Source organism: Ascaphus truei, chromosome 4 (genome assembly GCF_040206685.1).
Source record: "Ascaphus truei isolate aAscTru1 chromosome 4, aAscTru1.hap1, whole genome shotgun sequence".
Lineage (NCBI taxonomy): Eukaryota > Metazoa > Chordata > Amphibia > Anura > Ascaphidae > Ascaphus > Ascaphus truei.
In genome coordinates this window covers 384,287,095-384,312,526 of record NC_134486.1, presented here as the reverse complement: position 1 = coordinate 384,312,526, position 25,432 = coordinate 384,287,095, and the positions used below count along the sequence as shown (strand labels likewise).

General features: G+C 43.2%; 1 protein-coding gene across 7 annotated transcripts in view; it reads left to right on the top strand.

Moving 5' to 3' along the window:
* Positions 1 to 25,432, top strand: part of ITSN2 (intersectin 2) — a 169,393-nt gene that overhangs the window by 29,202 nt on the left and 114,759 nt on the right. For all 7 annotated transcript variants that reach the window (XM_075598477.1, XM_075598478.1, XM_075598479.1 and 4 more), the window contains 6 exons: positions 3,548 to 3,640; positions 12,423 to 12,486; positions 13,686 to 13,849; positions 15,497 to 15,700; positions 19,543 to 19,639; positions 22,225 to 22,367. In XM_075598477.1, the coding sequence (XP_075454592.1) occupies positions 3,548 to 3,640; positions 12,423 to 12,486; positions 13,686 to 13,849; positions 15,497 to 15,700; positions 19,543 to 19,639; positions 22,225 to 22,367 (765 nt within the window). The remainder of the gene's footprint in view (positions 1 to 3,547; positions 3,641 to 12,422; positions 12,487 to 13,685; positions 13,850 to 15,496; positions 15,701 to 19,542; positions 19,640 to 22,224; positions 22,368 to 25,432) is intronic.

Below are 25,432 nucleotides of genomic sequence, written 5' to 3'. Positions count from 1 at the left end.
GAGTCCCCGTTTGGGTCAGGGCTCCCTGTGAGCGAGTCCCCGTTTGGGTCAGGGCTCCCTGTGAGCGAGTCCCTGTTTGGGCCAGGGCTCCCTGTGAGTCCCCGTTTGGGTCAGGGCTCCCTGTGAGTCCCCGTTTGGGTCAGGGCTCCCTGTGAGCGAGTCCCCGTTTGGGCCAGGGCTCCCTGTAAGCGAGTCCCCGTTTGGGCCATGGCTCCCTGTAAGCGAGTCCCCGTTTGGGTCAGGGCTTCCTGTGAGTCCCCGTTTGGGTCAGGGCTTCCTGTGAGTCCCCGTTTGGGTCAGGGCTTCCTGTGAGTCCCCGTTTGGGTCAGGGCTCCCTGTGAGCGAGTCCCCGTTTCGGTCAGGGCTCCCTGTGAGCGAGTCCCCGTTTGGGTCAGGGCTCCCTGTAAGCGAGTCCCCGTTTGGGTCAGGGCTCCCTGTGAGCGAGTCCCCTTTGGGTCAGGGCTCCCTGTAAGCGAGTCCCCGTTTGGGTCAGGGCTCCCTGTGAGCGATTCCCCGTTTGGGTCAGGGCTCCCTGTGAGCGATTCCCCGTTTGGGTCAGGGCTCCCTGTAAGCGAGTCCCCGTTTGGGTCAGGGCTCCCTGTAAGTAAGTGAGTCCACGTTTGGGCCAGGGCTCCCTGTAAGCGAGTCCCCGTTTGGGCCAGGGCTCCCTGTAAGCGAGTCCCATTTTGGGCCAGGGCTCCCTGTAAGCGAGTCCCCGTTTGGGCCAGGGCTCCCTGTAAGTAAGTGAGTTCACGTTTGGGTCATGCTTCCCTATGAGTTCATGTTTGGGTGATGGGTCCCATGTAAAGAAGGAAATGGCTGAAAATACGTAAACTATTCTCAGTAACTAAGAAGTACAGTATGGCAGTTGATTATCAGATTTTGTTATTTTTCGTTTGAAGTGATCAATTAAAAAAAACAAAAATGTAAATACGTGTTTTTGATGATGATTGCGAGGCTAAGAAAACGAAATCTCACATGGATGCACCTTTAATGATTTCCGAAATCTATACAAGAAGAAGGAGCCATGGAGTTTGCAGACAAACACCTTTATTATTCATGGTTTGCGTGCCTGTGTATATTCTATTTATTCCCACCACAGCTGAACCACTTCATCTTTTGCTCCTTTTGTTTTAAATACAAGATGTGCTTACAGGAAGGGGCTATGCAACCTAATCTGGGGAATAACGCACAATGGTACCACGGTTTTATTTCACGAAAATAAATCCCATCTCTGTAATAACCGAAACTTATAACACAAAAGTGTCTCCTGTGTTGCCAGAAAGGCCTTCGGTGCATTGCAGGCTCCTCGTGGCAGTGAGGGGGTTAGGGGTGCGGTCACATTTAGTTATCTGTCTACTGGTATTACAGACCCCAAACTCTCTCTGGGTAACTGGTGTTAAAGGGAGAAGGATTCGTTTAGCCACCTTTAGTTTCCTAAAGACGTACAATATACATCATGAAGAATGGCACCTTGGGGGCGAGGGAGGACCTTATGTCGGCCGCTGTATGTCATGGGGTTTTGCTAGTTCTCTAGATGGGGTTTGCGATTGGTGCTCTGGCCGCCAACTTCCCTCCCCTTCCTTTTTACATCAGCGGAAGAAGGAAGGATTTCAGTGAATGCTCAGGAGAGTAAGCACATGTTCATTGGTGGCGAAGGTGCTTTGCTGATGTTAGATACACATATGCACACACGCACAGCAAATGAATATATGCATGTATACACAAACACCACCTTCCTTGCATGGACCGCTCACTTCAGGTCATGCCGCAATATTTAGATGGAATTTATGTCCACACTTTGACAAGGCCATTCTAAAACGCAGTATATCTTCTGCTGCTGCCATTCTTTTGTAGATCTGCTTGTATGTTTAAGATCATTGTCGTGCTGCATGACCCACTTTTGCTTCAGCTTCATTTCACAGACGGGTGGCCTGATGTTCTCCTCTATAATCTTCTGATACAATGCAGAATTCATGGTTGTGTCAATGATGGCAAGCCGTCTAGATCCTGAAGCAGCAAAGTAGCCCCAAACCAACACAGTCCCACCACCATGCTTGATGGTTGGGGTGAGGTTCTTTTGTTCGCAGTTTTACTTTTCGCCAAATATAACTTTTCTCATGGAGGCCAAAAAGTTCTACATTTGACTCGTCTGTCCAGAGAACATTGTTTAAAGAAGTCTTGTGGATCATCTATGGGCTCTTTGGCGAACTTCAGACAGGCAGCAATGTTCTTTTTACAGAGCAGTGGTTTTCTCTTGGCTATCCTTCCTTGAACACCATTCTTGTTCATTATTTTTGTGATAGTTGAGCTATGAACACTCCCCAGTAGCCAGGCAAAAATGGCGTGCATATCCTTGGGTGTTACTCTGGGGTTCTTTGTTACTTACTGGGTGATTTGATGGTTTGTTCTTGGAGAGATTTTGGTAGGACGAACCGCTCCTGGGTAGAGTGACTGTGGTCTTGAACTTTCTCCATTTGACTGTCTCTGACAGTGGATTGGTGGAACCTCAAATCCTTAGAAATGGTTTTAGTCTTTTTTTCCTTAGTCGTTTTTTCTAGACTGTGTCTCAATAATTTATTTTCTGAGGTTCTCAGAGATTTTTTTTTTTTTGATAGTGTCACGACGTTTCCACACTTGTGTATGGGGAAGTCCAAACTCACAAAGTTTCTGATCTTTATATCGGGTGGGGCCTCCCATACACACACCTGAAGATCTACCTAATTATTTAAGCACCTGATTCTAATTATCCCCTTTAATTTAGCTGATAAAACAAGGCTTTCACTTACTTTTGCACATACCCTGGCTCTTAATTACTCATTGTTTTGTCTAATTCACACATCATTTTGTTTCAAAAGACATGGAATTGGTTAACATAAACCTTATTGGATATTTAAGAAAAGACTGTTTTGGACTCAAGAAGGTTCTCATGGAAAAACGATGGAATTTCTGTAATTATCATTGGGGTTCACAAACTATTTCTTGCCACTGTTTATCTATCTAGAGACCCTAAGCTGTTGGATAATATGTATTATTTGGGTGGAATATAGACATTGATAACTATTATTTTCACAAATTATGCGTTTGCTATGACCTGCGGTGTAACTTCACCCTGATCTTGTTAGCCACTGCTGCATTTAATTGTGAGCCCTTCATTATTAGCACCTAACAACCTGTATGTATTGTTTATTCCATGCTAATTGCTGTACTGTTTAGAATTAAAAAGCTTTTCTAAGCCCTAAATCTTCAATTAAGAAAAATGCATTGACGTTCCCACTGACTGCACACAGGGTTAAAAAAACAGGAGACGCTTTCAACACTAAATAAAACTGCTTTTGGGACTGCCTGCTTGCCTGTAATTACAGTTTCACTTTGCTGCTGTAATCCGCAGCAGGTGACCTAGTTGCTGTAATAGTAACAGTCTAGATTTGCGCTCTTCCTGTTTTGGAGGTGAAGCAGCAGCAGCAGCAGGGACGGAAGTGCATTGAGCAGACACACAGATGCCTCTCTCGGAGAAGTAAACTTGCTTTGAATGCTGTGTTTGCAGGAGGTCCAAACATGTGGGCTATCACGACAGAGGAGCGGGCCAAGCACGACAAGCAGTTTGCCTGCCTGAAGCCTGTAGCCGGACTAATAACTGGTGAGTTTCCCTATACAACCTGTGAGTTTTCTTGTACAACCTGTTAGTTTTTTTTTTTTTTTTTTTTATAACGAACAGGACATTTGTCTTTTAAAACTATTTAGTCCAAAGGATATACAGTACAGATGGACATGTTAACATAATATAGACATATTTAAAATTAGAACAGAGACCTATATTTCATCTTATGTGCATGCAATGTCTTGTAAATAATGTATAACTCTGCTTACTTAATGTAACTACAGTATGTATTTGTAACCATATATTTGTCATCATAACTCTGTGCCCAGGACATACTTGAAAACAAGAGGTAACTCTCAATGATTACTTCCTGGTAAAATATTGGACTCCATACCATTTGTGTCTGAGTGTAGGTTGTATGCAGTGTAATGAACTACACCTCCCAATTTCATAGTTCTCTCGAGTGTAGAAGAACATTTAATAATATTGAGGACGTATTGATACATACAGTAATGTAGACTGCTTGCATCAAAACTTAACATAAACAAATCACGCTAATGGTTTCCCAATGTCGAGGAGATAAGTACAAGGGTTTTTTTCTTTTGTCCCTGGCAAATTTCCGGACACTCAGAATCTTAGCAAACGTGTTTTTAGTTGGGCCGTTTTGGGGGAGTGTTTAAATGGCTGATAAACGTATACATTTATGTATGGGGATTTGTGCGTGTGACTCTGGGCATTCAGAGACAACAGGCACAGTCACAATGACGTTGGAGGAGATTTTAGTGATGTCAGGAGCTGGTTGTATGTTATTGGCATGTGATATTAGTTTTAACATTGAGATTCGGTTAATGAAGAAGTCTCTGTGTTGACAAAAATGCCAGCATCTCACCGCAGAAGTACAGTACAGTGTGTCACAGTGCACGGGCATGTCTGAGTTGTTGCAACAAGCAGAGCGAGCGGCTTCTATTATTTTCAGAAACTTAAAGGAGCAGTTCTAGTCTAGTTTATTTTTTACATGTATAGGAAGCAGGGGACTCCTGCTTCCCGAGATACTTACTGCAAGTTCAGTCCCTTCCGGTGAAAACAAAATGTAGATTTAAAATCTTGCATGACATAGTGAATTCCTATTGACCGGCGTGACAAGCGGGTTTTGAACCTCTATGAAGTACCGGCATCCCCTTCTCCACTTAGTACTGCAGAAAAGAGGGAGTCGCCAGTGCTGGATTTAACGCAGTTCAGCGCCAGTGACACGAAGGTGGGCCTGCTCCTCTTAGGTTTCATATAAAGTACGTGATACACCGAGCATCCCTCTTCAGCGGTAAATGCCTAATCTCTTTACTGGTAAATGTGTAAAGCTTTGGGTGGGGAACGCCTGAAAATGAGCTGTCACGGATTGCTGTGTTTAAAACCGTTGCACACACGGCATCCTGCAAAAAAAAAAAAAAAAAGGTCATGTTGCAATAGGAATCTAGAGTTCCCAAAGTGTAAAGCGGTTTCTCTGAAGAATAGAGGCTCAACATATATTATTTTGCTACTATAATTACATTCCAGTTAGTGCCTACCCACAATCTCTCGTGACTTCTTCAAAGACAGAGAAGCCCTTATTAGACACTGCTGTTGGTTTTTACTGTAGTTTTGGGGAAATTTTACTGTCCACTTTTTGTTTTTGATTGCGCATTATACACCAGTCTGCCACATTATTCACGAGGGAGCGGGCTTTCTTCACAATGTACCATGCTGCTTTGTGATGCTTAAATTATTTACATTCATTACATTCAGCCAATTGATGCACTGAGTGGAAAATGAACTTTCCTATCTTTACAAATGTTTGCCTAATTATGTATTTTGTGTAGTTATTCAACCCATGGGTTGGAAGCAGGGTGTCCCAAGAACTGAACCATGTTAATTTAAATTTCCCATTAATGTACATTACTGGCGCTATATAAATAAAGACGTACAATACAGTACAACCAGAAATGGGAGTTTTTCCTTTGTAGCTTGTAAATGTTAAACTGTTGTAATCTAATCAGCTCTGAAATACTAAGGCTGCGCTAATAGTGCTGACGACGCGACTTTGCGGCAAAACAAATGTATTGCCGCCATCACCACTTATAGTAGAAGCGGCGCGACGGAGCGACAACTTGGTCGCGATCGCTGGAAGTCAAGTCAATTTGATTTTTCCAGCGACCGCAGTGTGATGTCGCCGTTGCGTTGCCGGCGACGGCACTATAAGCGCAGCCTAAGATTACTACAAAGTATGTTTCAAAGTGTGTGTTCAAAATGTCCTCCTGCTGAAACACACGTCCGAAGACGAGAACCCCACTGTGTAAACAATATGGCCACTTGGATCAACCTGCTGGCCAATCGAAAACATTGACATCGTGAGATGACATTGCAGCTTTCGATTGGATGACCACTCGGCCATCTTTGTATATAAATGTTTTATTTTTGCCAGTACATGCAAGGAATAACAAACGTATAAGCCAATAAAATGAATATATACCAGCACGCCTAAATAATATAATACAATATGGGCTAGGTGCACTAGGGGAAAAAATCAGTAGAAGAATAACTGATCTACTCCCAAAAGAGAAATGGAGGCAGATAATCAGTAAGTCCCCACAATTAGGTGCACTAAATAGTCCATAATAAGTGTAGTTGTAAAACAATTACATTTGTAACGTATATATAATGAGCTAGAGAATATAGCTAAACGGTGCCCCAAACAAATAAACTAATGAATACTGTGAATGGCTTAAAACAATTGTATTAATTACTGATTAAAATAAATGGGGGTAAAGGATCATCTAAGAAAAGCGTGGCTGCTATGATAGATAGTTCCATCTGAAGAATGGCTCCAACTAATGTTAAGGCTGCGCTTATAGTGCCGGCATCGCTCGAAAACAAATGCATTGTCGCCGTCGCAAGCGCTTATAGTAAGCGCAACGCAGCGATGCTGGCGGCACGAATTTTTGAAGCCGGTCAAATTTGATTTTTCAGAGGCTGTCACCACATGTGACAGCCTCTGAACCAATCAAACACCTGGTCGCCTGCAATGTCGCCGGAAAGTGAATTACAACTTTCGCTAGCGGTGACGTCACCGGTCGCGTCGCTCTCACCGGCACTATAAGCTCGGCCTAAGTATCAAGTGATGTTACTGCTTTATTATATGGGCAATGGTAAGCTCAATTTCAGATCATGCAGTGTATAAACCAGTGCCTGAATTGCAATGGTATTGTTATATAGTGTTCCACAGATACAAAATAGCGAATATATAGTATGTTACAATGTACACCATAAGAGTACACTGCAGAAGATAAATGAGGCTCGCTCACAGTTCATAGAAGTTGCACTATGCAGTGAATCCGGTATTCGTATGGAGATTCTGAATTATATGCTGTCTGTACACCAATAATACTTAAGAGCAGTTGGCTGTCAGCAAGGCGCCGGTAGTTGACCGTCGCAATTTTCGGTCCGTGGGAAGCACATTCAAACAAATAATAGCGTGTACAGCTGCTGCGGTCTGTACCAATATGTAAACACCCCCATAACTTTCCTTAACTAGTACACACACGTGAGTCACATCAATACATTCAGGCACTTATGGTGGATGGACGCGACAAGAGTAAACGGACCATCTTACCCCTAAACCTGAGCGACAAATGAATATCTTTCCCCCAGTACTTGTTAAACATGCAGTGTGTGATGGCAGAACATGCCATTCTGTGACACGATGACAGTTTGTAACTCTTATGCAGAGGAGATGACATCGCATGATGATCTAATTTTTAATAAAGAAATTCTTTGGCTGAATACTTTCTTAGCCACGCCCCCTGAACCTTGCAGAACCCTCCAGAGAATGCCTTTGAACCTAGTTCTAAAAGAATCATGTTTATAAAGTTGCCACAAAGGCCATATTTTATTCCCACCTCCGGCAACACAACGGCCCTTATCTCAAGACTCTCTCAGCAACATACAACCCACTTGACACATTTAGTGGGACACAGGATAGCCCCCACCCCAAGCTCTCTTTGAAGACAAGCACAAACTCGGAAAAAGTCCTGACCTGTTACAAACCCAACATATGGTATTTTTAAACCCAACTTGTGGCACCATTAGCACCCGATGGATTAAAATACATAATATCTCATGACATTATCATGACATGAGCGCATCATTTTCAAGTGCTTTATTTCTGTGACTCTTCTAAAGTGGCAATTGTATTTTTACAGTACAGTATGTTGCAAGTACTACAAGTGGTTTGAGCTTTATTGCATATATTGAGTGTAACCCTTTAACTGTTCATAGCGGCCAGCGCCCGGCTCTCATTGAATAATAAAATGACTGCACAATTCTGACGCAAACCTTTTATGTAAAGTCGCATTTGTTATGTGGAGGGCTTCTGCAGGGAAGTTTCTCACCCACCCTCCTCTAACCTTGGTGCTCCGGTTGTTACAGTGAGTGCTGTTCACACGTTCCGCAGAATCGCACCACTAAATGTTAGATATTCCCATGTCGAGGCAAACCCCTTCAGTGGGCCTGTACCCCACTGCAGCACTGAAACGGTTAAACATCCCGATGTTTATAAAATGTGCTATGGTGCATAGAAAGGGTTGGAGATTAACTCTGCTGCTCCTACTTCAAAATAGCATTATTAATCATTAACTGCAGAGTTGCCCCAGCAAAGATAATGTCTCAAACATTTAAAGAATGGAAAAGTGCGCAATGTTTGCCTCTTTGCCCCGTACTGTAGTTACCAAGGCCAAGAGATAAAACCCGTTAAAATAGTAGGACTGGGGGCCCATTACGTTACTGCTAATGAGCAGCTTCCCAGATACATGTGCACTTTGTATTTTTACTACGGTAATAGTAAGTATAAAATCTCTTTATTTATAGCACTTTTCAGCTTCAAAGAGGCAATTTCACTTAAAAAAGCGGTCCCACATAAAAATAATTAACAACAAACATACAATTGTGCTGCAATAAACTGAAAGCATTCAGACATTCAACACCTGTTCTGCCATTTATATTGTGAAACCTGTTTAATAGCGCTGAACATTTAGATAGAAAGCCTGCCTGTGCAGGAGCCCACGAAAAGACGCTTGTCACACCCAATTTAAGAGAGAACGCAGCAGAAAGCGCTGAACATTCTGCAAACAATATAGTTTTTCTTTCCAATAACACTGTAAGGCCTCGGCTATACCTGCAACACTGCAAAACTGCAGAGCAGCAGCGCGACCCGGTGACGTCAGCATAGCGACGGCGCCGGGCGATTTTGTGCACAATCAAAAGCGATCTGTAGCGCTAGTGCAGGGAGACATGGCGCCTTTGATTGGCTAAGAATTTGGGGCCTGTGATTGGTTTGATAGGGATGCACTGTGATTGGCCTTTCAAATCGCATGACATGGCCGTCGCTGGGGAAAACCAATTTTTCATGTCTCCTGAGGAGTCTGCAGCTTTGCAGTTGGTATGTGTGTTTACATTTGGCTTGATGTATTTGTTTTTCGGGCTCGCAGGCGATTTTGGGTATAGTCACGGCCTAATACTGTATCCATCATGTATTGTCCTCCTTTATTTGTTTGGCTATTGATTTCTTAATTACTTCAGTCAGAAGGAAGGGGAGAGGGTGGTACTGTCTAAGTCAGCAGCGCGCAAACTGGGAGGCGCAAGGTATTTGAGGGGGTGGGGGATGCGGACAGTTGCAGAGGTCCTGCGCTCTCCCCCAGGCATTTAAATTCAATGCCGAGGGACCGCGCGAGGCCTCTGCAACCTCTACTTACCAAGGTTTAACCGGCTCCAGGACGCGTTACCATGGCAACGCGGCGTCATGTGCCATCACGGTTGCCATGGTAACGTGACGCCAAATGACGCTGCGGATCACGTGACGTTACACGACCCCCGCCGTGCGAGGTAAAGAGGGGGGCGCGCACCAAGGAGGAGAGCAGGCGGGGGGCGCGCAGCAAAAAAAGTTTTCGCGCACCTGGTCTAAGGGAGAGGTATTTGGATAAAAACAATTCTATAACGATTGTACAAAACATGCAAAGCATCTTTACAAGGGGGGTCACTAAAAGTTGGAATTGGTGTTTGTGTTTTAAAGATGTCAGTGACCTAAATGTAACCGCGTCATCCAGTGTTTTTTCACCAGTTTGGGCCAGTGGAACTCTTTACAAATGTAACGGGGATCCCACAGAGCACCTAATCGTAATATCATAAGCGCGGAAAAATACTACTGCTGGGATAGCTTATTTATAAAATGTAAATCACTTATCACATTAAAGTAAAACATTTAATTACATTGTGTGAATGACCTAATGTACAAAACCGGAAAAATAAACTGTTTTGGTCTTGAAGGATAAAGTGCCAGCCACATGTGGTCTCTGGGAAGGGCTGGTAACCTCTCGCTGAACTGCAGGGCTTCCTGGGACACTGGTTGTAAACTGCATTAAAAGGAGCAGCTCCAGCTATTTGGGTTAGGTTTTTCCATTCCCATTTTTTTTAGAGGGTGGGAACCGGGAGTCCCGTGAGCCGAACACCGCTGTTTTTAGCTCCGGGGAATCCTGCGGTACCCGATATACTTGCCGGTGAAGTTACCGGGTTTAAATCTCCCTCGGGAAACAGTGGCTGCCAAAATTGGCTGGCCAATCGGAAGCAGCATCATCATCGGTTGTGACTTCCCATTGGACGGCCATATAAATCACCTTTAAAAACCAGGAAGTAATTACCGGTAACTTCACCAGCATGTATCACGGGAACCGAGAGCTGACAACTCTGGAGGACCCGACGGTTTCAATCCTGTAAATAATTGAGGTTATTTAGGGGGGACTGCTCTTTTAAACATTTAATTGCCAATAATTCACTGCCATTGGTCCTCTCTAGCACATATGGAAGTCCTGTTGTTGTGCCAAGTCTCTGAAAGAAGGATGCAGGGGAGCAGTCTGTCATTTTGTCTCCCTCTTGGGTTAATTTGTTTATGTTATTACACCTAACTCAGGGGTGCCCAACTCCAGTCCTCAAGGTCCACCAACCGGTCGGTTTTTCAGTATATCCCTGCTTCAGCACAGGGATCACCTGTGCTCAAGCAGTGATATTCTGAGAACCTGACCTGTTGGTGGCCCTTGAGGACTGGAGTTGGCTGCTCCTGACCTAGCTCTTTTCAGGCGTCTTCTATTTCCCAACCAATGTTCACAAAAAGGGCCTGAGAATGTAATGGGGCTGCAAGTTGTCTGCAGTGCTTATTCCAACCAGTTTCTCAGCTGTGAGCTGCTGGCCGGTGACGTAGTGTCCTTTTCTTTAAATAACCACAAAGACGTTAATACAGTGGAAAGGTTAATCTTGCAAAGACGTTGGCTTATCTTCTTCATGCTTTCTCACAGGTCGGAGCTCGGTCAGCGTAGTCCGGCAGTGTATGAATAAATATAGGGGGTGGGGGGGTGTTTCCAATTGACGGACTGCAGTCTGGGGGTGTGCTGGGAGTCCAAATTAATGCTTGTGTTTGGATCGGTTTAATCCCTCGAAAGTGCATTTCAGGGCCGGCCATCAACATTGAGGTTATTGACCCACACATTGAAATGCAAGAGGCAGGAAGGTAATAGTTGACCTTTACATTGGCTCGGTATTGTGCAAACATGGTGGAGGCGGGCACTGCGTTACCTGTAAGTGCGATATTGAGCTATACCACCCTATCCTTTTTTTGTAAACAGTAGATAGGTGCAGTCTGACTTGACAAATACTGGAATGTATACAGTAGATATTGGCAGATGATAAGGATTACTGCATAAAGTATGTCTGTTGTACCTTCATTTGATGGATTGATTGCAATCCATTGCCAGAACCGCTGACAACCTGACATTCCATTGTATGCACATACAATAGTGCACAGAGCTTGTGAAATCTCCTAATGTAGGTTTCTTTTTCACGTGTCGAAATCTAGAATTAGAACTGTTAATTTAATTGTAAATCTCAGTGGTCTTCCGGCTTCCTTCCTGATTGTAAATATCAAAGCAACAATCTGCGATGCTCTGTATCCATTATATTATTATTTAAACCAATAGGTTATACAACCTCTAATTTGGGATGCAGTGTCCTTTGAAGTTTGTCCGTTTTACTGTATGTGTGGGGGTATTATGCAGGATTCTGGCTGCGCCTTTCCCAACTCACACTAGAAAGCAAACTATACCCCAAGTAACCACAACCTAGTATATCCCCCACTGCAACCCACACTAAATTAGAGCTTTACGTGTTGATTAAAAAGTATACTAGTGGATATTACTGCCTGTGTTTACAATTAAATATATGGTATCATTTATACTCTAAATGTCTGATTTATTTACTGAACACTAATAAAACAACTTCCCATCGTATTAAATGTCGTTGAAATTGCGGTCGGTTTCTGTTCTCAGGAGTTGCAGACACACGTTCGATGTTATTTTATATTCTTCACTTTCTGCTATTTCTGTCTTCCTCTCCCTGCTTTGTACGCTTTCTTTCCTCTCCTAATTTATGCCTTTACCTGCTATCTCTTTGCCTTTCTGTTTTTTCTCTCGTTTTCTCTTTCTTGGCTCACTTATATTCATTCACGATATTCTTTCTTCTTCTTCCTCTCACTCTCTCTCCTGCATTGTCTTGGGAAATAGCCGGGCTAGGCGCTTCAGGTGCCTCCACTGGCCTTGGCGAGAGACAACCTGTGTACACGTCACTGTTTTTTCGTTGTGCATCTTGCAAGTTACAGTACAGAATGTCGGAGTCTCGTACCTTCCATTCTCGTTCTCTCCGCATTCTATGACATTAAACAATAACCGGTTTCTCTCTGTCCCTCTGGCAGGTGATCAAGCGCGCAGTTTTTTCTTACAATCAGGCCTCCCGCCGTCAGTCCTGGCTGAAATATGGTAAGGTTATTTTCTGTATGTGCACTCAGAGTTGGCAACTTTTCTGTTTCAATCAACTTGTCATGTTCATTTAGCCAGGATATGGAAGGTAAATTACTGCAAAGATACAAATTATTGGAGATAGATACATGTATATATAGATGCATTTAAACCTTTGTATTATTATTATATTGATTAAGCCTAAATATAGTGTGCTATGGCTTTAAAGGAATATCTTGCCTATGACATACTATTATCACTAATAACTCTGGAGCGCTAACTATTTTCCATTATTTGTGTGTCTGGTTTTTAAAACCATTTTTGAAATAGCTGCCGAATAAATTCATGAAACGCCTGGGTGGGGGGCCTTATTCTGTGAGTGCATTTCCCTGTACTTCCTTCTATCCTGCATAATATTTCAATGTTGGGGTTTATTTGACACACGAATACGGCGGATCAGGAGAGATCTGTGCTACTTCTGGCCCCAGAATCTTTGCTAATTACATGTGCATATACGAGGGGTTAAATTATTGTGGTAGAGAACTACATTTGGATCATTTTAACACCACCCGTCTTGTTTTATTTTTGCTGTACCCACGGGGGGGGGGGGGAGGGGGGACCTGGGTATCCTATGTTTTGTAGTATTGTAGAACAGGTCTCACATTAAATCTTCTTTGAGTCACCACGTTGTCCTAATTCTCCGGGGTTTCTGGTTTGTGTTAAACATTGGCCATCCAGTTATCACTACAGTTCAACCCCAGTAACAGCTGGTTAATGCAGAGAGTATATTAGTATACCGTGCCGAACATAAACATTAAGTACAGTATACAGCTCTTCATTGCGGTAGCTTTGTAGCTGCATTTCTAACAACCTCCGAAAGTGTTGTAACAAACCAAGTCCATATTAGGCATTCTGTTTTGTGTAAGATCCCATCTTTATGTTATCCCAGGACATACTTCTAAATGGGATAGTATGTCTTAATGTATCTTTCCTAGTACAAAATGTTATACCCAAATAAAACAGGAGAGAAGAATAATAGGAATTTGGAGCAATTTCTGTATTAAGCAGAAGAAAAAAAAGTTTAAATGTGATCTAAAAACCGTGTTCTATTGTATAAAAATGAGAGAGAAATTATCAAGTATAAAACGGATCAATTCGTAAAAGTTTGGCACATGCGTCTAAGAGTGAATTAAACAGGAGAGGTATGTGTCTTCTTTTAGGTCACTGTCAGACCTGAACAAAGATGGGAAAATGGACCAGCAGGAGTTCTCCATTGCTATGAAATTCATCAAGCTGAGGCTGCAGGGTCAGTCTCTGCCTCTGGTCCTTCCTCCTGTGATGACGCAGCCCCCGGTCTTCTCGCCATTAATGTCCTCCCGCTATGGTACGACTCAGTTATTGCGCATTAGATCATGCTGCAAGTTGGGAAGTGCAGCCTCCCTTAGGGGCAGTTTCACTAAGGTCTGGAAGGGACAAAGACAGGCATTAACGGCCATTGACTTGCATGGAATTGAACGCCCGTTTGGGTGCGTTCACCTGTAACAGAAATGAATGAATAACCCCCTAGGCGTAATATAATGGAGGAGCAGTTATGTGTAAAGCCCCCAGTAGTGCATCACCATCATTAACATTTTACAATGATTATTTTGTGGTAACGTGTTATATAACTGATCACATTTTGCTCGTCAGCACAACAGCAAATAGCAAAGAAACTATATACTGTAACACACTGCTTATGTTGCTAGTTATTCGCTTCCACCTCCCTGAAAGCTGGAGCGATCAGGCCTAAGTAATGAATAATTTTTTAAACAACTCCCTTCCGTGTCCCCCAAAAATATACACAAGAAAGGAAGAGTAGAGGTTCCACGAATGTTATAAATGCAATAATTTATTTAAGCCAAATAAAGTGCCCAACGTTTCGGCTGTCACAGTGATACCACTCCTTGACAAAGGCTGCTGTGACAGCCGAAACATTGGACACTTTAGTTGGCTTCAATTAAAAACGCCTTCTGGTGCCATAGGACACCTTACAGCCTTTTCCTTTGAAGGGGACATGGGGGCTTCTGCGGCCTGAAGGTGTCTAAGGCCTTGGCCATGTTTAGCGCTTGCTGGCGGAAGCGTGCTGACGCGCGCTCCCGCTCAGCACTGAGCCCCTACAGCCGAAATTAGAGCGGCTTTAGTAGGGGCTCACCTGCGCTTCCGCGCGCTTGTGGAAGCGCAGGTCTTAGGGGAATTTAAAATTCCCCCGCTTGCCGGCGCGACAGGCCGGTCACGTGAGCGGTTTGCCCAATGAGGGCAAACCAGCTCCGTGACGTCACTGGCCCGCCCCCTTCCAGTGACGCGCCTGCCCCCTGACGGCCTGCTGACAGCGCGTGCGGTAAGCAACCGCAAGGCCAGGGAAAGCACCCGCTTTCCCTGCGCCTCAGCGCGCCAGCATGGAGCATGGCCGAGGCCTATGGGAATGCTCCGCTTAAAGCTGCAGTTCAGGCAATATCCTGCATGTGTGTTTTTTTAAATAAATCAGTTCTGTAGTAAGAAAAAATACTTTTAGCATTTTCTGTTTTAAAAAAAACAAAAAAACTTTGAAAGACCAATTTTCTTGTATTCTATTTTTAAAAGCATGCTTGTAGCTATAGCAACCATTTACATTCCCCATATTTAAAGATGTCGCCAAACTTTGCCGATCAATAGACGGAGAACGAATTGACCAGCAGCTATGCAGTTCTTTAGGTAAGTAGAGATTGCCCACATGAAACTATTGAAGTAAAAAAAAACGGGAGCTTGTACTGCAGCTTTAATAAATCCGCTCCAAAATGACTTGCCCAAGGTCACTGGAAGGAGGTTGTTCAGTCCTCAAATGTATTGCAATTGCAGAGATAAGCACAAGTTAGCCAGACTGTATCAGTTTCTTCCAACTATTTGTTGTTTTTCTTTGAACAAAATTCATGTTTTATCAATTCGATACAGAATGAATACAAAATATAACAGATATTAAAGTTGTTTTTCTAATTTTTTTCTATTTTGTGTCCAGGAATGGGAAGTATGCCAAATTTGTCAATGCCACCATCTATGCCTGCTCTGTTACCCTTCGCCCCCACCAACTCCTTCACCTCAATGGGCTCTCTGCCACCCGTTCCTATGTCTAATACCATGGTGCCTTCTATTGGCTCATCGTCAACATTGCCAAATGGAACGTCCACTTTTCGTCCGTCTTTTCCATTGCATTTGTCTTCAAGTAAGTGTTTCAATATCTCCGTTGTGAGCCTCCGAGAGCAGAGTGGCTGTTAGATTTGGCAAAACATGTAGGACTGCATGCTGCATCTTAAAGTAACAGAACTAGAAGCCCCACCCATAGTGGGGAAATGGCTGAATAAGGAGATCAGAAAGCTACAAGGCTGTCACTCACAAACACAAGATGCAGAGCGTGTAGGGAGCATTATGGTTGGATCCCTTCCCGATGCCACGTCTCCCTCCTGGTTCAGCGTCCCAAAGCCCCAGAAGTCTCCATTCATGCCACAGTGACATCATGTGTAACGTGATGCCGTCGCACGTTACAGGCGTCCGAGGAAACACATTGTGATTGTTGCAGGCAAAGCCTCCACCATTGTGGGCAGGCCCCACATGCTGTAACTTACCGTGGCCTCTTTTAACCCTGTCCGTGTTAGAGAGGCCACCCATGTATTAACATCTGTAGGTAGTGGTCAAAGTAGCTTAGAAAAAGTAGTGCTAGCTGTGCCCTTATTTAAATAAAAATCTGCATTTATAAACCACTGGGGCAAAGCGCCTTTTGCTGTATTTCAGAAAGATGAACAATATTTATGCTATAGAAATATGAAGGGAATGACGCTTTGTTAGTGTAAGTGTAAATACAAAAAAGAATGGATAAGTCATTTAGATCTTTCATAAAGGAGAGGAGTGTCAGATTGAGGCTTTACAAATATTTTGGATTTGGTTAGTTGTCGCTGTCACCTCTTGAGTTAGTCTGAGGCCCGGGCCATCGTGCCTTCTCCTACACTGAGGCGAAAGCGAGTGCTTTTCCCTGACCATCGACGGGCTGTGGGGGGCGTTCCTAGGGGCGTCACAGAGCTGGTTGCCCTCATTGGGCGAACCGCTCACGTGACCTGTCTGTCGCACTGAAAAATCAGTTTAACTGATTACTCGCTCAACGCGCGCCCCCTCCTGCTTCCGCATGGACGTTCCCGCACGCCGCATGGATGCAAACACTGCCTTAAGGCAGTCTGTTCGCCCAGCGTGCAGACGCCTCCGCACTGTCTGCAGTACCATGGCCCCAGCCTTATGGGAACATGAGGCCTTCCATGGGATAAAGTACTCAACTCTTTCCCTCATACATAATTTAAAATGCTTTGTTTTCATGCACATACAGTATAATCCAGTAAATGAATGATGTTTTATTGCAATGTAAAGTGGAAGAGCGAAGACACAACCACCTGATTCTGTTCCGCTAGCATGCACAATGGGTCAAGGACAAGGGGGCTGGTTTCATCTGCTCACTGCTGTAACACATTGTATTGCTGCTGCTCTTGGAGCACAATGGGTTGGTCCCTGGCAGTAACATCAGTAAACAAAGTTTGTTTGAAATGTCTCAGCAGTCACCGTGTTACCGTAGCACGCATATGCTCCCGTCTTGCCAACAAGCCCTGATTTATGGTACATCTGCGATTTTGAGTTTTTTGAAGAGACCGAACCAAAAGTGTCCCCTCCTGTATATCGTGAAGATGTGTATTTTTACCTCGGTCAATAATTCCACGGTTCTGATTCTTGTTCCAGTATTTATTCAGAGTCAGGAAGCATCATATAGTTATTTACAGGCAATATTAGATATGAGTGCAGAGCTGTATTCTTGTTGATCTCACTTCATGGGTCTCAGCAGCTCTGTATTCAGTACTCACAGGCGTAACATTTTATACTTTCTTGTAAGCACCGTAGCTATATGCGACCTCTCTCTCTCTCTCTCGCGATCATCCAGAGCAATTAATATTAATAGGCAGTTAGAGGACATTCATGGTAGAACAATGTCTCCCTATAGTTTTATCTCCAGACATCCCTGTGAGATGTCTACTCATACCATCAATCGCTATTCTGACAAAACTCCCATCTTCAAGAACATAATCTTTATTATCCCACAAATATTGTAAAGACAATTCTTGTCAAACGGATTTAACTATGTAACTCCTTTGTCAAATTCCAAATGTCTGATCTTTCTTCTACAGAATTACCAAGGTTTTATAACCTAGTATTTTTCTTACATTTTCTCTGCTATTCTTAGATGAAACTATTTAGGTGCTAGCTATACAATTAGTGTGAATACAGACAATACGGCATCTCTGTTCGGGCTTGAAATTGTCCTATCTTTATGCCATTATCTTTGTCATAGGACAAGCAACAATTTATGTCTTAGGACAAGCTTTCGAGATTAAATTGTTAGTCCAAATAAAAAAAGGTATCACCTAATGCTGAAGAACTAATTTATTCTACACTATAGCAACTGGACTAACACGGCTATTTTTATATATATATGTATGGGTGCATATATGTGTATGTGTGTGTTTATATATATATATATATATATATATATATATATATATATATATATATATATATATATATATATATACACACACACACACACATACACATATATGCACCCATACATATATACATACATACATATATGCACACATACATACATACATATATGCACACATACATACATATATGCACACATACATACATATATGCACACATACATACATATATGCACACATACATACATATATGCACACATACATACATATATGCACACATACATATATATATATGCACACATACATACATACATATATGCACACATACATATATATATGCACACATACATGCACACATTCATACATATATGCACACATAGATACATATATGCACACATAGATACATATATGCACACATAGATACATATTTGCACACAGATACATATATGCACACATTCATACATATATGCACACATTCATACATATATGCACACATTCATACATATATGCACACATACATATATGCATATATACACACATATACACACATTCATACATATATACACACATTCATACATATATACACACATTTATACATATATACACACATTCATACATATATACACACATTTATACATATATACACACATTCATACATATATACACACATTCATACATATATACACACATTCATACATACATACCATCATTGAAACAAGCTATGAGGACCTTCAGATTCCCAAGATAATTATTTGTAAAATTTCTTTACAAGAATTCTTGCCTGGGAGAAACAATATGGCCGCTGGGTTCTGCCAGCCAGTAGAACGCCGTGACATCATTGTAATATGGCATTGCAGCTTCTGATAGGGGACCTTGCAGCCATCTTTACTTTTCCTTACAAGTACTGTACTAGCAAAATGAAACATTAAATATTGCAGTCGGGGGATCCCCAAAGCTTTAAATGTTGGTGTTCAGCTCTGGACACTCACTGATTCACACAAGTACTGTAGAACATGCGTTAACATCAGGCAATATCAACCTGAACTTCTAGCCATCACCTTCATAAGTATTACTACTACGTCCTCACCGGGTGATGTACTGTATATCCTGATTCTAACTGATCTGCGCATTAAAATAAGGGATAAATGTTACTTGGGGAATACATGAAAAAATAGGTAACTGTCCCAAGAGAGTTGGGGAAAAACGTACCAAATCCCTTAACACATTGCCTGAATACTGCAGTGTTTTTTGTTTTAGAACGTAAGTTTATTTTAGAACACACGTACATATATACATCTCTCTCTGTCTCTCTGTCTCTCTCTCTGTGTCTCTCTGTGTCTGTCTCTGTCTCTGTTTGTCTCTGTCTCTCTCTCTGTCTCTGTCTCTCTCTCCCTCTCTCCCTCTCCCTCTCCATAGTTTTTCAGCCTCTTAGTTATCCCTTTGACTTGAAGGCGTAATGGAATATCTATTGTTCTAAGTGTATCTAGTTCTATCTGAATATGACTCATTGTTCAATGTATGTACGTTTCAGCGCTTCCACACAACAGCTCTGTAAATCTCATGCCCGGAGGTTTCTGTAACACCACTATGCAGAAGGCTCAGTCTTTGATAGACCTGGGATCTAGCAGGTACAGTATGACCTATATTTGAACGTGTTTTCCTTCCTTTGTTTCTGTCTGATAATTGACGGGCTGCAACATCAGTCCTTCATTGCTTCTACAAAAAACGTAGAAGAAGTAAATATAATCTTACAGATTTATTTTGAAGAGCAATGTTTGGAGCCCTGTGACAAGCTTTTACTTTTCTTCACAAAGCATAAAACCACTTGTGCTTATTAATTATACAGCAGTATCTCCGTGTAGTTTCACACCTTGCAATTCACTCATGTGATCGTTCTTTACAGGAGAGCTTACAGTGCGTCTCACACATCTCTCTGATGGAAACGCTCATGTTAGTAACATAACCAATGGCAACATCTATAGAATAATTTATAAAGTTGGGTTCATTTTTTAAGCTTGGCATAAAACGTCGTTTTATTTATTCATTAAAGCGGCAATCACACCTGATTGTAATTTTTTTTATTGTTTGTTTGGACCTAACTTTGCTGTGTTTAGCTCCGAGATACTTACCAGCGGTTTAATTGGTGATGTTTCTTCCTGAACATTTAGAGATGTCCATCGTGGTCGTTGTCCTCCTTGACAAACATTTAGCCAGACGTGGGGGACCTTCAGGGGGACCTTCTTCAGGGCTAAATGTTTGCTTGTTGCACTAAATAAATACTAAATTGTCTCCACTCCTGTGCCGTGCTGGTATTTTGGATCACTAAACTGGACCCTTACTGACTTAGTTACCCCCCTGTCAACCTTGCACCACATCTGCCTGTACAGGCACTCTGCCTAGTGTGTGCCGCCATCATCTTGCAGGGAGAGATATATAGACATATACACACACACCTCACTTTCTCCGAGCTGCAGCAGAAAAGGCAAAAAGCTGCGCTCCTGGGACAGTGCCGTCCGTGACATAGCTGCGCACGGGGTGGGGGGTCCACGCTTCCGGATCGGGGTCCCCACAGCGGTAATCTTCCCCCGGTGCCGGACACAGTAAGGCTTGCTACGTCTCTATGAAACAAAATTTTAATTTTACTGATGGTATCAAGGCTTTGCAGAGAGTAATAAAGGGTATGAATTTCTCCACTAACGTCTCAACTTTATTCCAATAAAAACGAACCCAGTTCCATGTTTTTGTCGCTTTGATTATTGGTGTATCAGTCTAAGGCTGCGCTTATAGTGCCAGCGACGCCACCGTCGCGTCAAAACAAATACATTGTCGCCGTCATCGGCGCTTATAGTGCACGTGACGGCGACAGTGCGATGGAGCGACAGTGCTACCAAAAATCTGGTAGTCACTGTTATTTGATTTTTTTTTTGGCGACGGTCTCCCCTTTTGGCCAATCGGGAAAGCTTTGAGCATAGCAATCTGCTGAGCGTTGGCTGAAATAGCGATTCTCTCTTGTGCTGGCTTTGGTGATCGCCAATTGGCGAGAGCTTTCCTATAGTAGCAGCGGACATTTTGGTGCTTTGATAGAGGGCACTATGGATATGAAGTGGGGACCAGCAGTCGGACTGTGTGGAGATGACCATTAATGCCTTTTGGTCCTTGTTCGCTTCGTAGAATAATCATTAGTTGGAAATATGTCATTAATATTGCTTTGCATTGCAACACATTCAGAAGGGTGAGCACTGTGCTCTTACAAAGAGTTAATACGTTTATATTTAGAAATTATTTTTTGGGGGTGGGTGGGACGAAAGGCCTCCCTCCCTGCAATGCATTGCTCCTCTTGTGGCAAACGTGTTAACCACTTTACTGCCATAGGGCTTTAGACATCTTTGACACTAAAATGAATCACCTAATGTGATAGACCATATACTGTACTTACTGCCTCTGTATCTGGGCTGCAAGCTCCGGACAGGTATGTCAGACCTCGTCATTTCTGAGGGAGTGCTGCTGGGATCTGATAACCCGCTTCCCTGGGCTGTGGATGCACATTAGACATTGTTATGTCTGATTTGCTGTCCTTAAAGCTGCAGTTCAGTCAATATCCTGCATGTATGTTTTTTTTAATAAATCAGTTCTGTAGTAAGAAAAAATACTTTTAGCATTTTCTGTTTTTAAAAAAACAACTTTTAAAGACCAATTTTCTTGTATTCTATTTTAACAGCCATTTGCTAAGGCACTGCCCCTTCATGCCCCTTTGTCAGCCCTGCCCTCCCTCTAGCACATGTCAGTGCAGGAGTGCTCATGAATATTCATGAGCTTCCACTGACAGACAAGCAGAATATAAACAGATCCCTTCACTAATTATGTCACCAAATTTCGACCTATCAATACATGGAGAACGAATTGACCCACAGCTATACAGTTCTTTAGGTAATTAGAGATTGCCCACATAAAACTATTGAAGTAAAAAAATAAATTAAAAAAAAAAAAAAAAGACTGAACTGCAGCTTTAAGAGAAATTAGTAATACCGTTCACAAATTGTTAGGTTATTTACTTTGTGTTCTTCTTGTGTTTTCTTCCCCTCCCCCCCTCCTACTAGCGTATATTGCTATATAATTTTGTAACTTGTTTAGCATCTCAAATGTGTGAATTACAGTACTTGGTCCATCCAAGTGCAGTTTCTTAAGATCTGCTTTTTTATTTCTGTCCTTGTAGCTCTAATTCCTCATCTACCACTTCTCTGACTGGTAATTCCCCGAAGGCTGGGACACTGGACTGGGCGGTTCCTCAGGCTGCCAGATTAAAGTACCGACAGAAGTTTAACAGTCTTGATAAAACCATGAGTGGATACCTCACCGGTCAGTACATCATTTATTTATAAAATGTTTTACCGGGAAGTAATATATTGAGAGTTTATCTATCGTTTTCATGTATGTAATGTAACTGGAATTCACACACACCTCTATTTCCTCCTGTCTTTCTCCTCTCCCCCCCCACTTACTCTTTCTCTCCCCCCCTCTCTCGCTCCCCCCCTCTCACTCTCCCCCCCCTCTCACTCTCCCCCCCTCTCTCTCGCTATCACACCCCTCTCTCTCGCGCTCTCCCCTCCTCTCTCTCGCTCTCTCACCTCCTCTCTCTCGCTCTCTCCCCTCCTCTCTCTCGCTCTCTCCCCTCCTCTCTCTCGCTCTCCCCCCTCTCTCTCGCTCTCTCTCCCCCCTCTCTCTCCCCCCTCCCTCTCGCTCTCTCCCCCTCTCTTGCTCTCCCCCTCTCTTGCTCTCTCTCGCTCTCCCCCTCTCTTGCTCTCTCTCGCTCTCCCCCTCTCCCCTTCTCTCTCGCTCTCCCCTTCTCTCTCGCTCTCCCCTTCTCTCTCGCTCTCCCCCCTCTCTCTCGCTCTCCCCCCTCTCTCTCGCTCTCCCCCCTCTCTCTCGCTCTCTCTCTCGCTCTCCCCCCTCTCTCGCTCTCCCCCCTCTCTCCCCCGCTCTAATGCCCCCTCTCTTTCTCTCCCTCTCTTTCTCTCCCTCTCTTTCTCTTCCTCTCTTTCTCTTCCTCTCTTTCTCTCCCTCTCTTTCTCTCCCTCTCTTTCTCTCCCTCTCTTTCTCTCCCTCTTTTTCTCTCCCTCTCTTTTTCTCCCTCTCTTTCTCTCTGTCATAAACCCCTCCTGCCTCTGATAAATCTGAGTGGTAGAGCAGAGCAATAACTGCTTTACGTCGGGTTATATATAGTCAGAGGTCTAATGAGTGCAGGCTTGCAGGGGTTAACTATGATTACAGTGTGTCCCATTAATGAAATGGCATTTTTTCTTCTGTTTTCACACCTGGTTGTCATAGTGGAAACTTCTGAGCAAAGATTTGTTTGTTATTTTGATGTATTTGCTAATTAAAGTAGCTTTTACCGGGGACCTTTTTTGTCCTTATTGCTTTGTGTGTGTGATGGGGGAACAAAGGGTAAGTGGGATGCTGCTGTATTGTGTTTGAATAAAACAAATCACACGACCTTTCCTGCATCAGCGTCTCCGTACATTGCACATACAGTGTGTCCAATCACCGCAGTCGGAGACGCTTTGCAATGTCTGTGCAGGAGCAGCTGGCTGTGGCGGCGCGATATCACGGCTCTCTTTTATAATTGAAGATATGCTTAATATCTTGACCATTTTAGCCTGGTAGCCCAATTGAGAAAAAAACACAATCTCCCAATATAGACACACATGTGTCTGTAACAGAAACAATCTGCAAATCCACAGTTTATCATCCCCTCTTGATTGCAACTTTAACCCATTCAGTGCATGGGATTGCGGACCCCCCTGGCTTTGACGGGGTTAAATAGAGCACATTCTGGCATTCCCTTTTTCATACAGTGCATAAGACACCAACTGCAGGAGGAGAGAAGATGCCTGCACAAATATTACCTTAATTGGGATACTTACTTTTATATAAAGCAAAAAAATAATAGCACGTGATATACAGTGAATCATTGTATAAATCCTCCTGCGAGTGACCGGGCAGCTCTATGCTTTGCACAGACTGGTTTAGCCGAGTGTCAGATGTTGCCTGCAGCGAGACGCACGCCTGTTTTCACCGAACTAGTTTGCGCTGTAACCTGTCTGGTAGAGAATTAGTCAGGAGTTTTTCGATCCGATGAAGGGACCTCGTCAATCTAGAAAGTTTACACGCAGACAAAAACCTTGTGTGATTGATCTGTTGCTCCATTAAATGGTGTCACCGCCTACAAAGGATCTTGCTCTTTCTGGGACCTTTCCGTAAGGAGTTTTCACAGACGCTGAAGTCTCAGTGAAGAGAAGGAAACTGTTTGTCCAGAGCAAGGGTGACCAACTCCAGTCCTTAAGGGCCACCGACAAATCAGGTTTTCAGGATATCCCTGCTTCAGCGCTGGTGGCTCAAGCTCTGGCTCGGTCGTTGACTGAGCCAGTGATTGAGCCAGCTGTGCTGAAGCAGGAATATCCTAAAAACCTGACTTGTTGGTGGCCCTTGAGCATTAGAGTTGGTCACCCCTGGTCCAGAGTAAAGTAGGAAGTGGCTGGATAACGTCTGGTTTTCTTTAATAAATTGCCAGATTCATATTTTCTTGAAGAATCACAACTTCAGCCACCCAAGAGCTACTCCTGTGGGCCCCCGGTCCCTAAGATATATACCTTTTGTATGTGCTGATAAACTCAAAGATGGCAAATCCAATAAAAAGCTGCGATGACATGTCTTCTTATTGGCCTGTGAGAGCGTGGCTTGGATGACGGACGGCCCTATTGATTTTCCAAAAGGGACCGGAAAAACACCAGCACTTAAAAACTGGGGCTCATGTACGTGTAGCCCTAGTGATGAAAGAAAAATTCTGCTCCGGTCCAGGAGACATCCTGGTTCTGATTCTGTAAAAAAACAAAAGTCCTACATTTTTGAGTAGTGGGGATTGCTGCTTTTAACGTCTTTGCTCCAATTTCAACCCCATTAGCCTGTGATTGCGGTGCCAATAGGAGCGCCAGCCTGCGATTGGGTCTCGTGTTTCTCACTTTTGCAAGACTGCCACGTCTGATGTGGCATAAACCTCCTTGTTTAGCATGTGGCGCAGCTGAGAGCAGAAAATCGTTCAGGGAATCAGACCAATCTTTTATGTGTGCGTTGATGCAGAGACTAAGTGAGTCGCACAGGGCATATGCTTTGTAAGTACACATCTTAACCCTTTCACTGAGATGGACCAGGAAATTAACTCTTCCACTGCCAGTGGAGTTGCAATGAATTGCTGTTCCCTGACACTGAGGTCACTGTCACAGGAGACCAGGCATGTACACCTTTTTATCAGGATCATACATTGAGCAAAATAAGATACCGTAATTTCCGGACTATTGAGCGCACCTGAATATAAGCCGCACCCACTGAATTTAAAAAAAATTATTATTTTGAACATAAATAAGCCG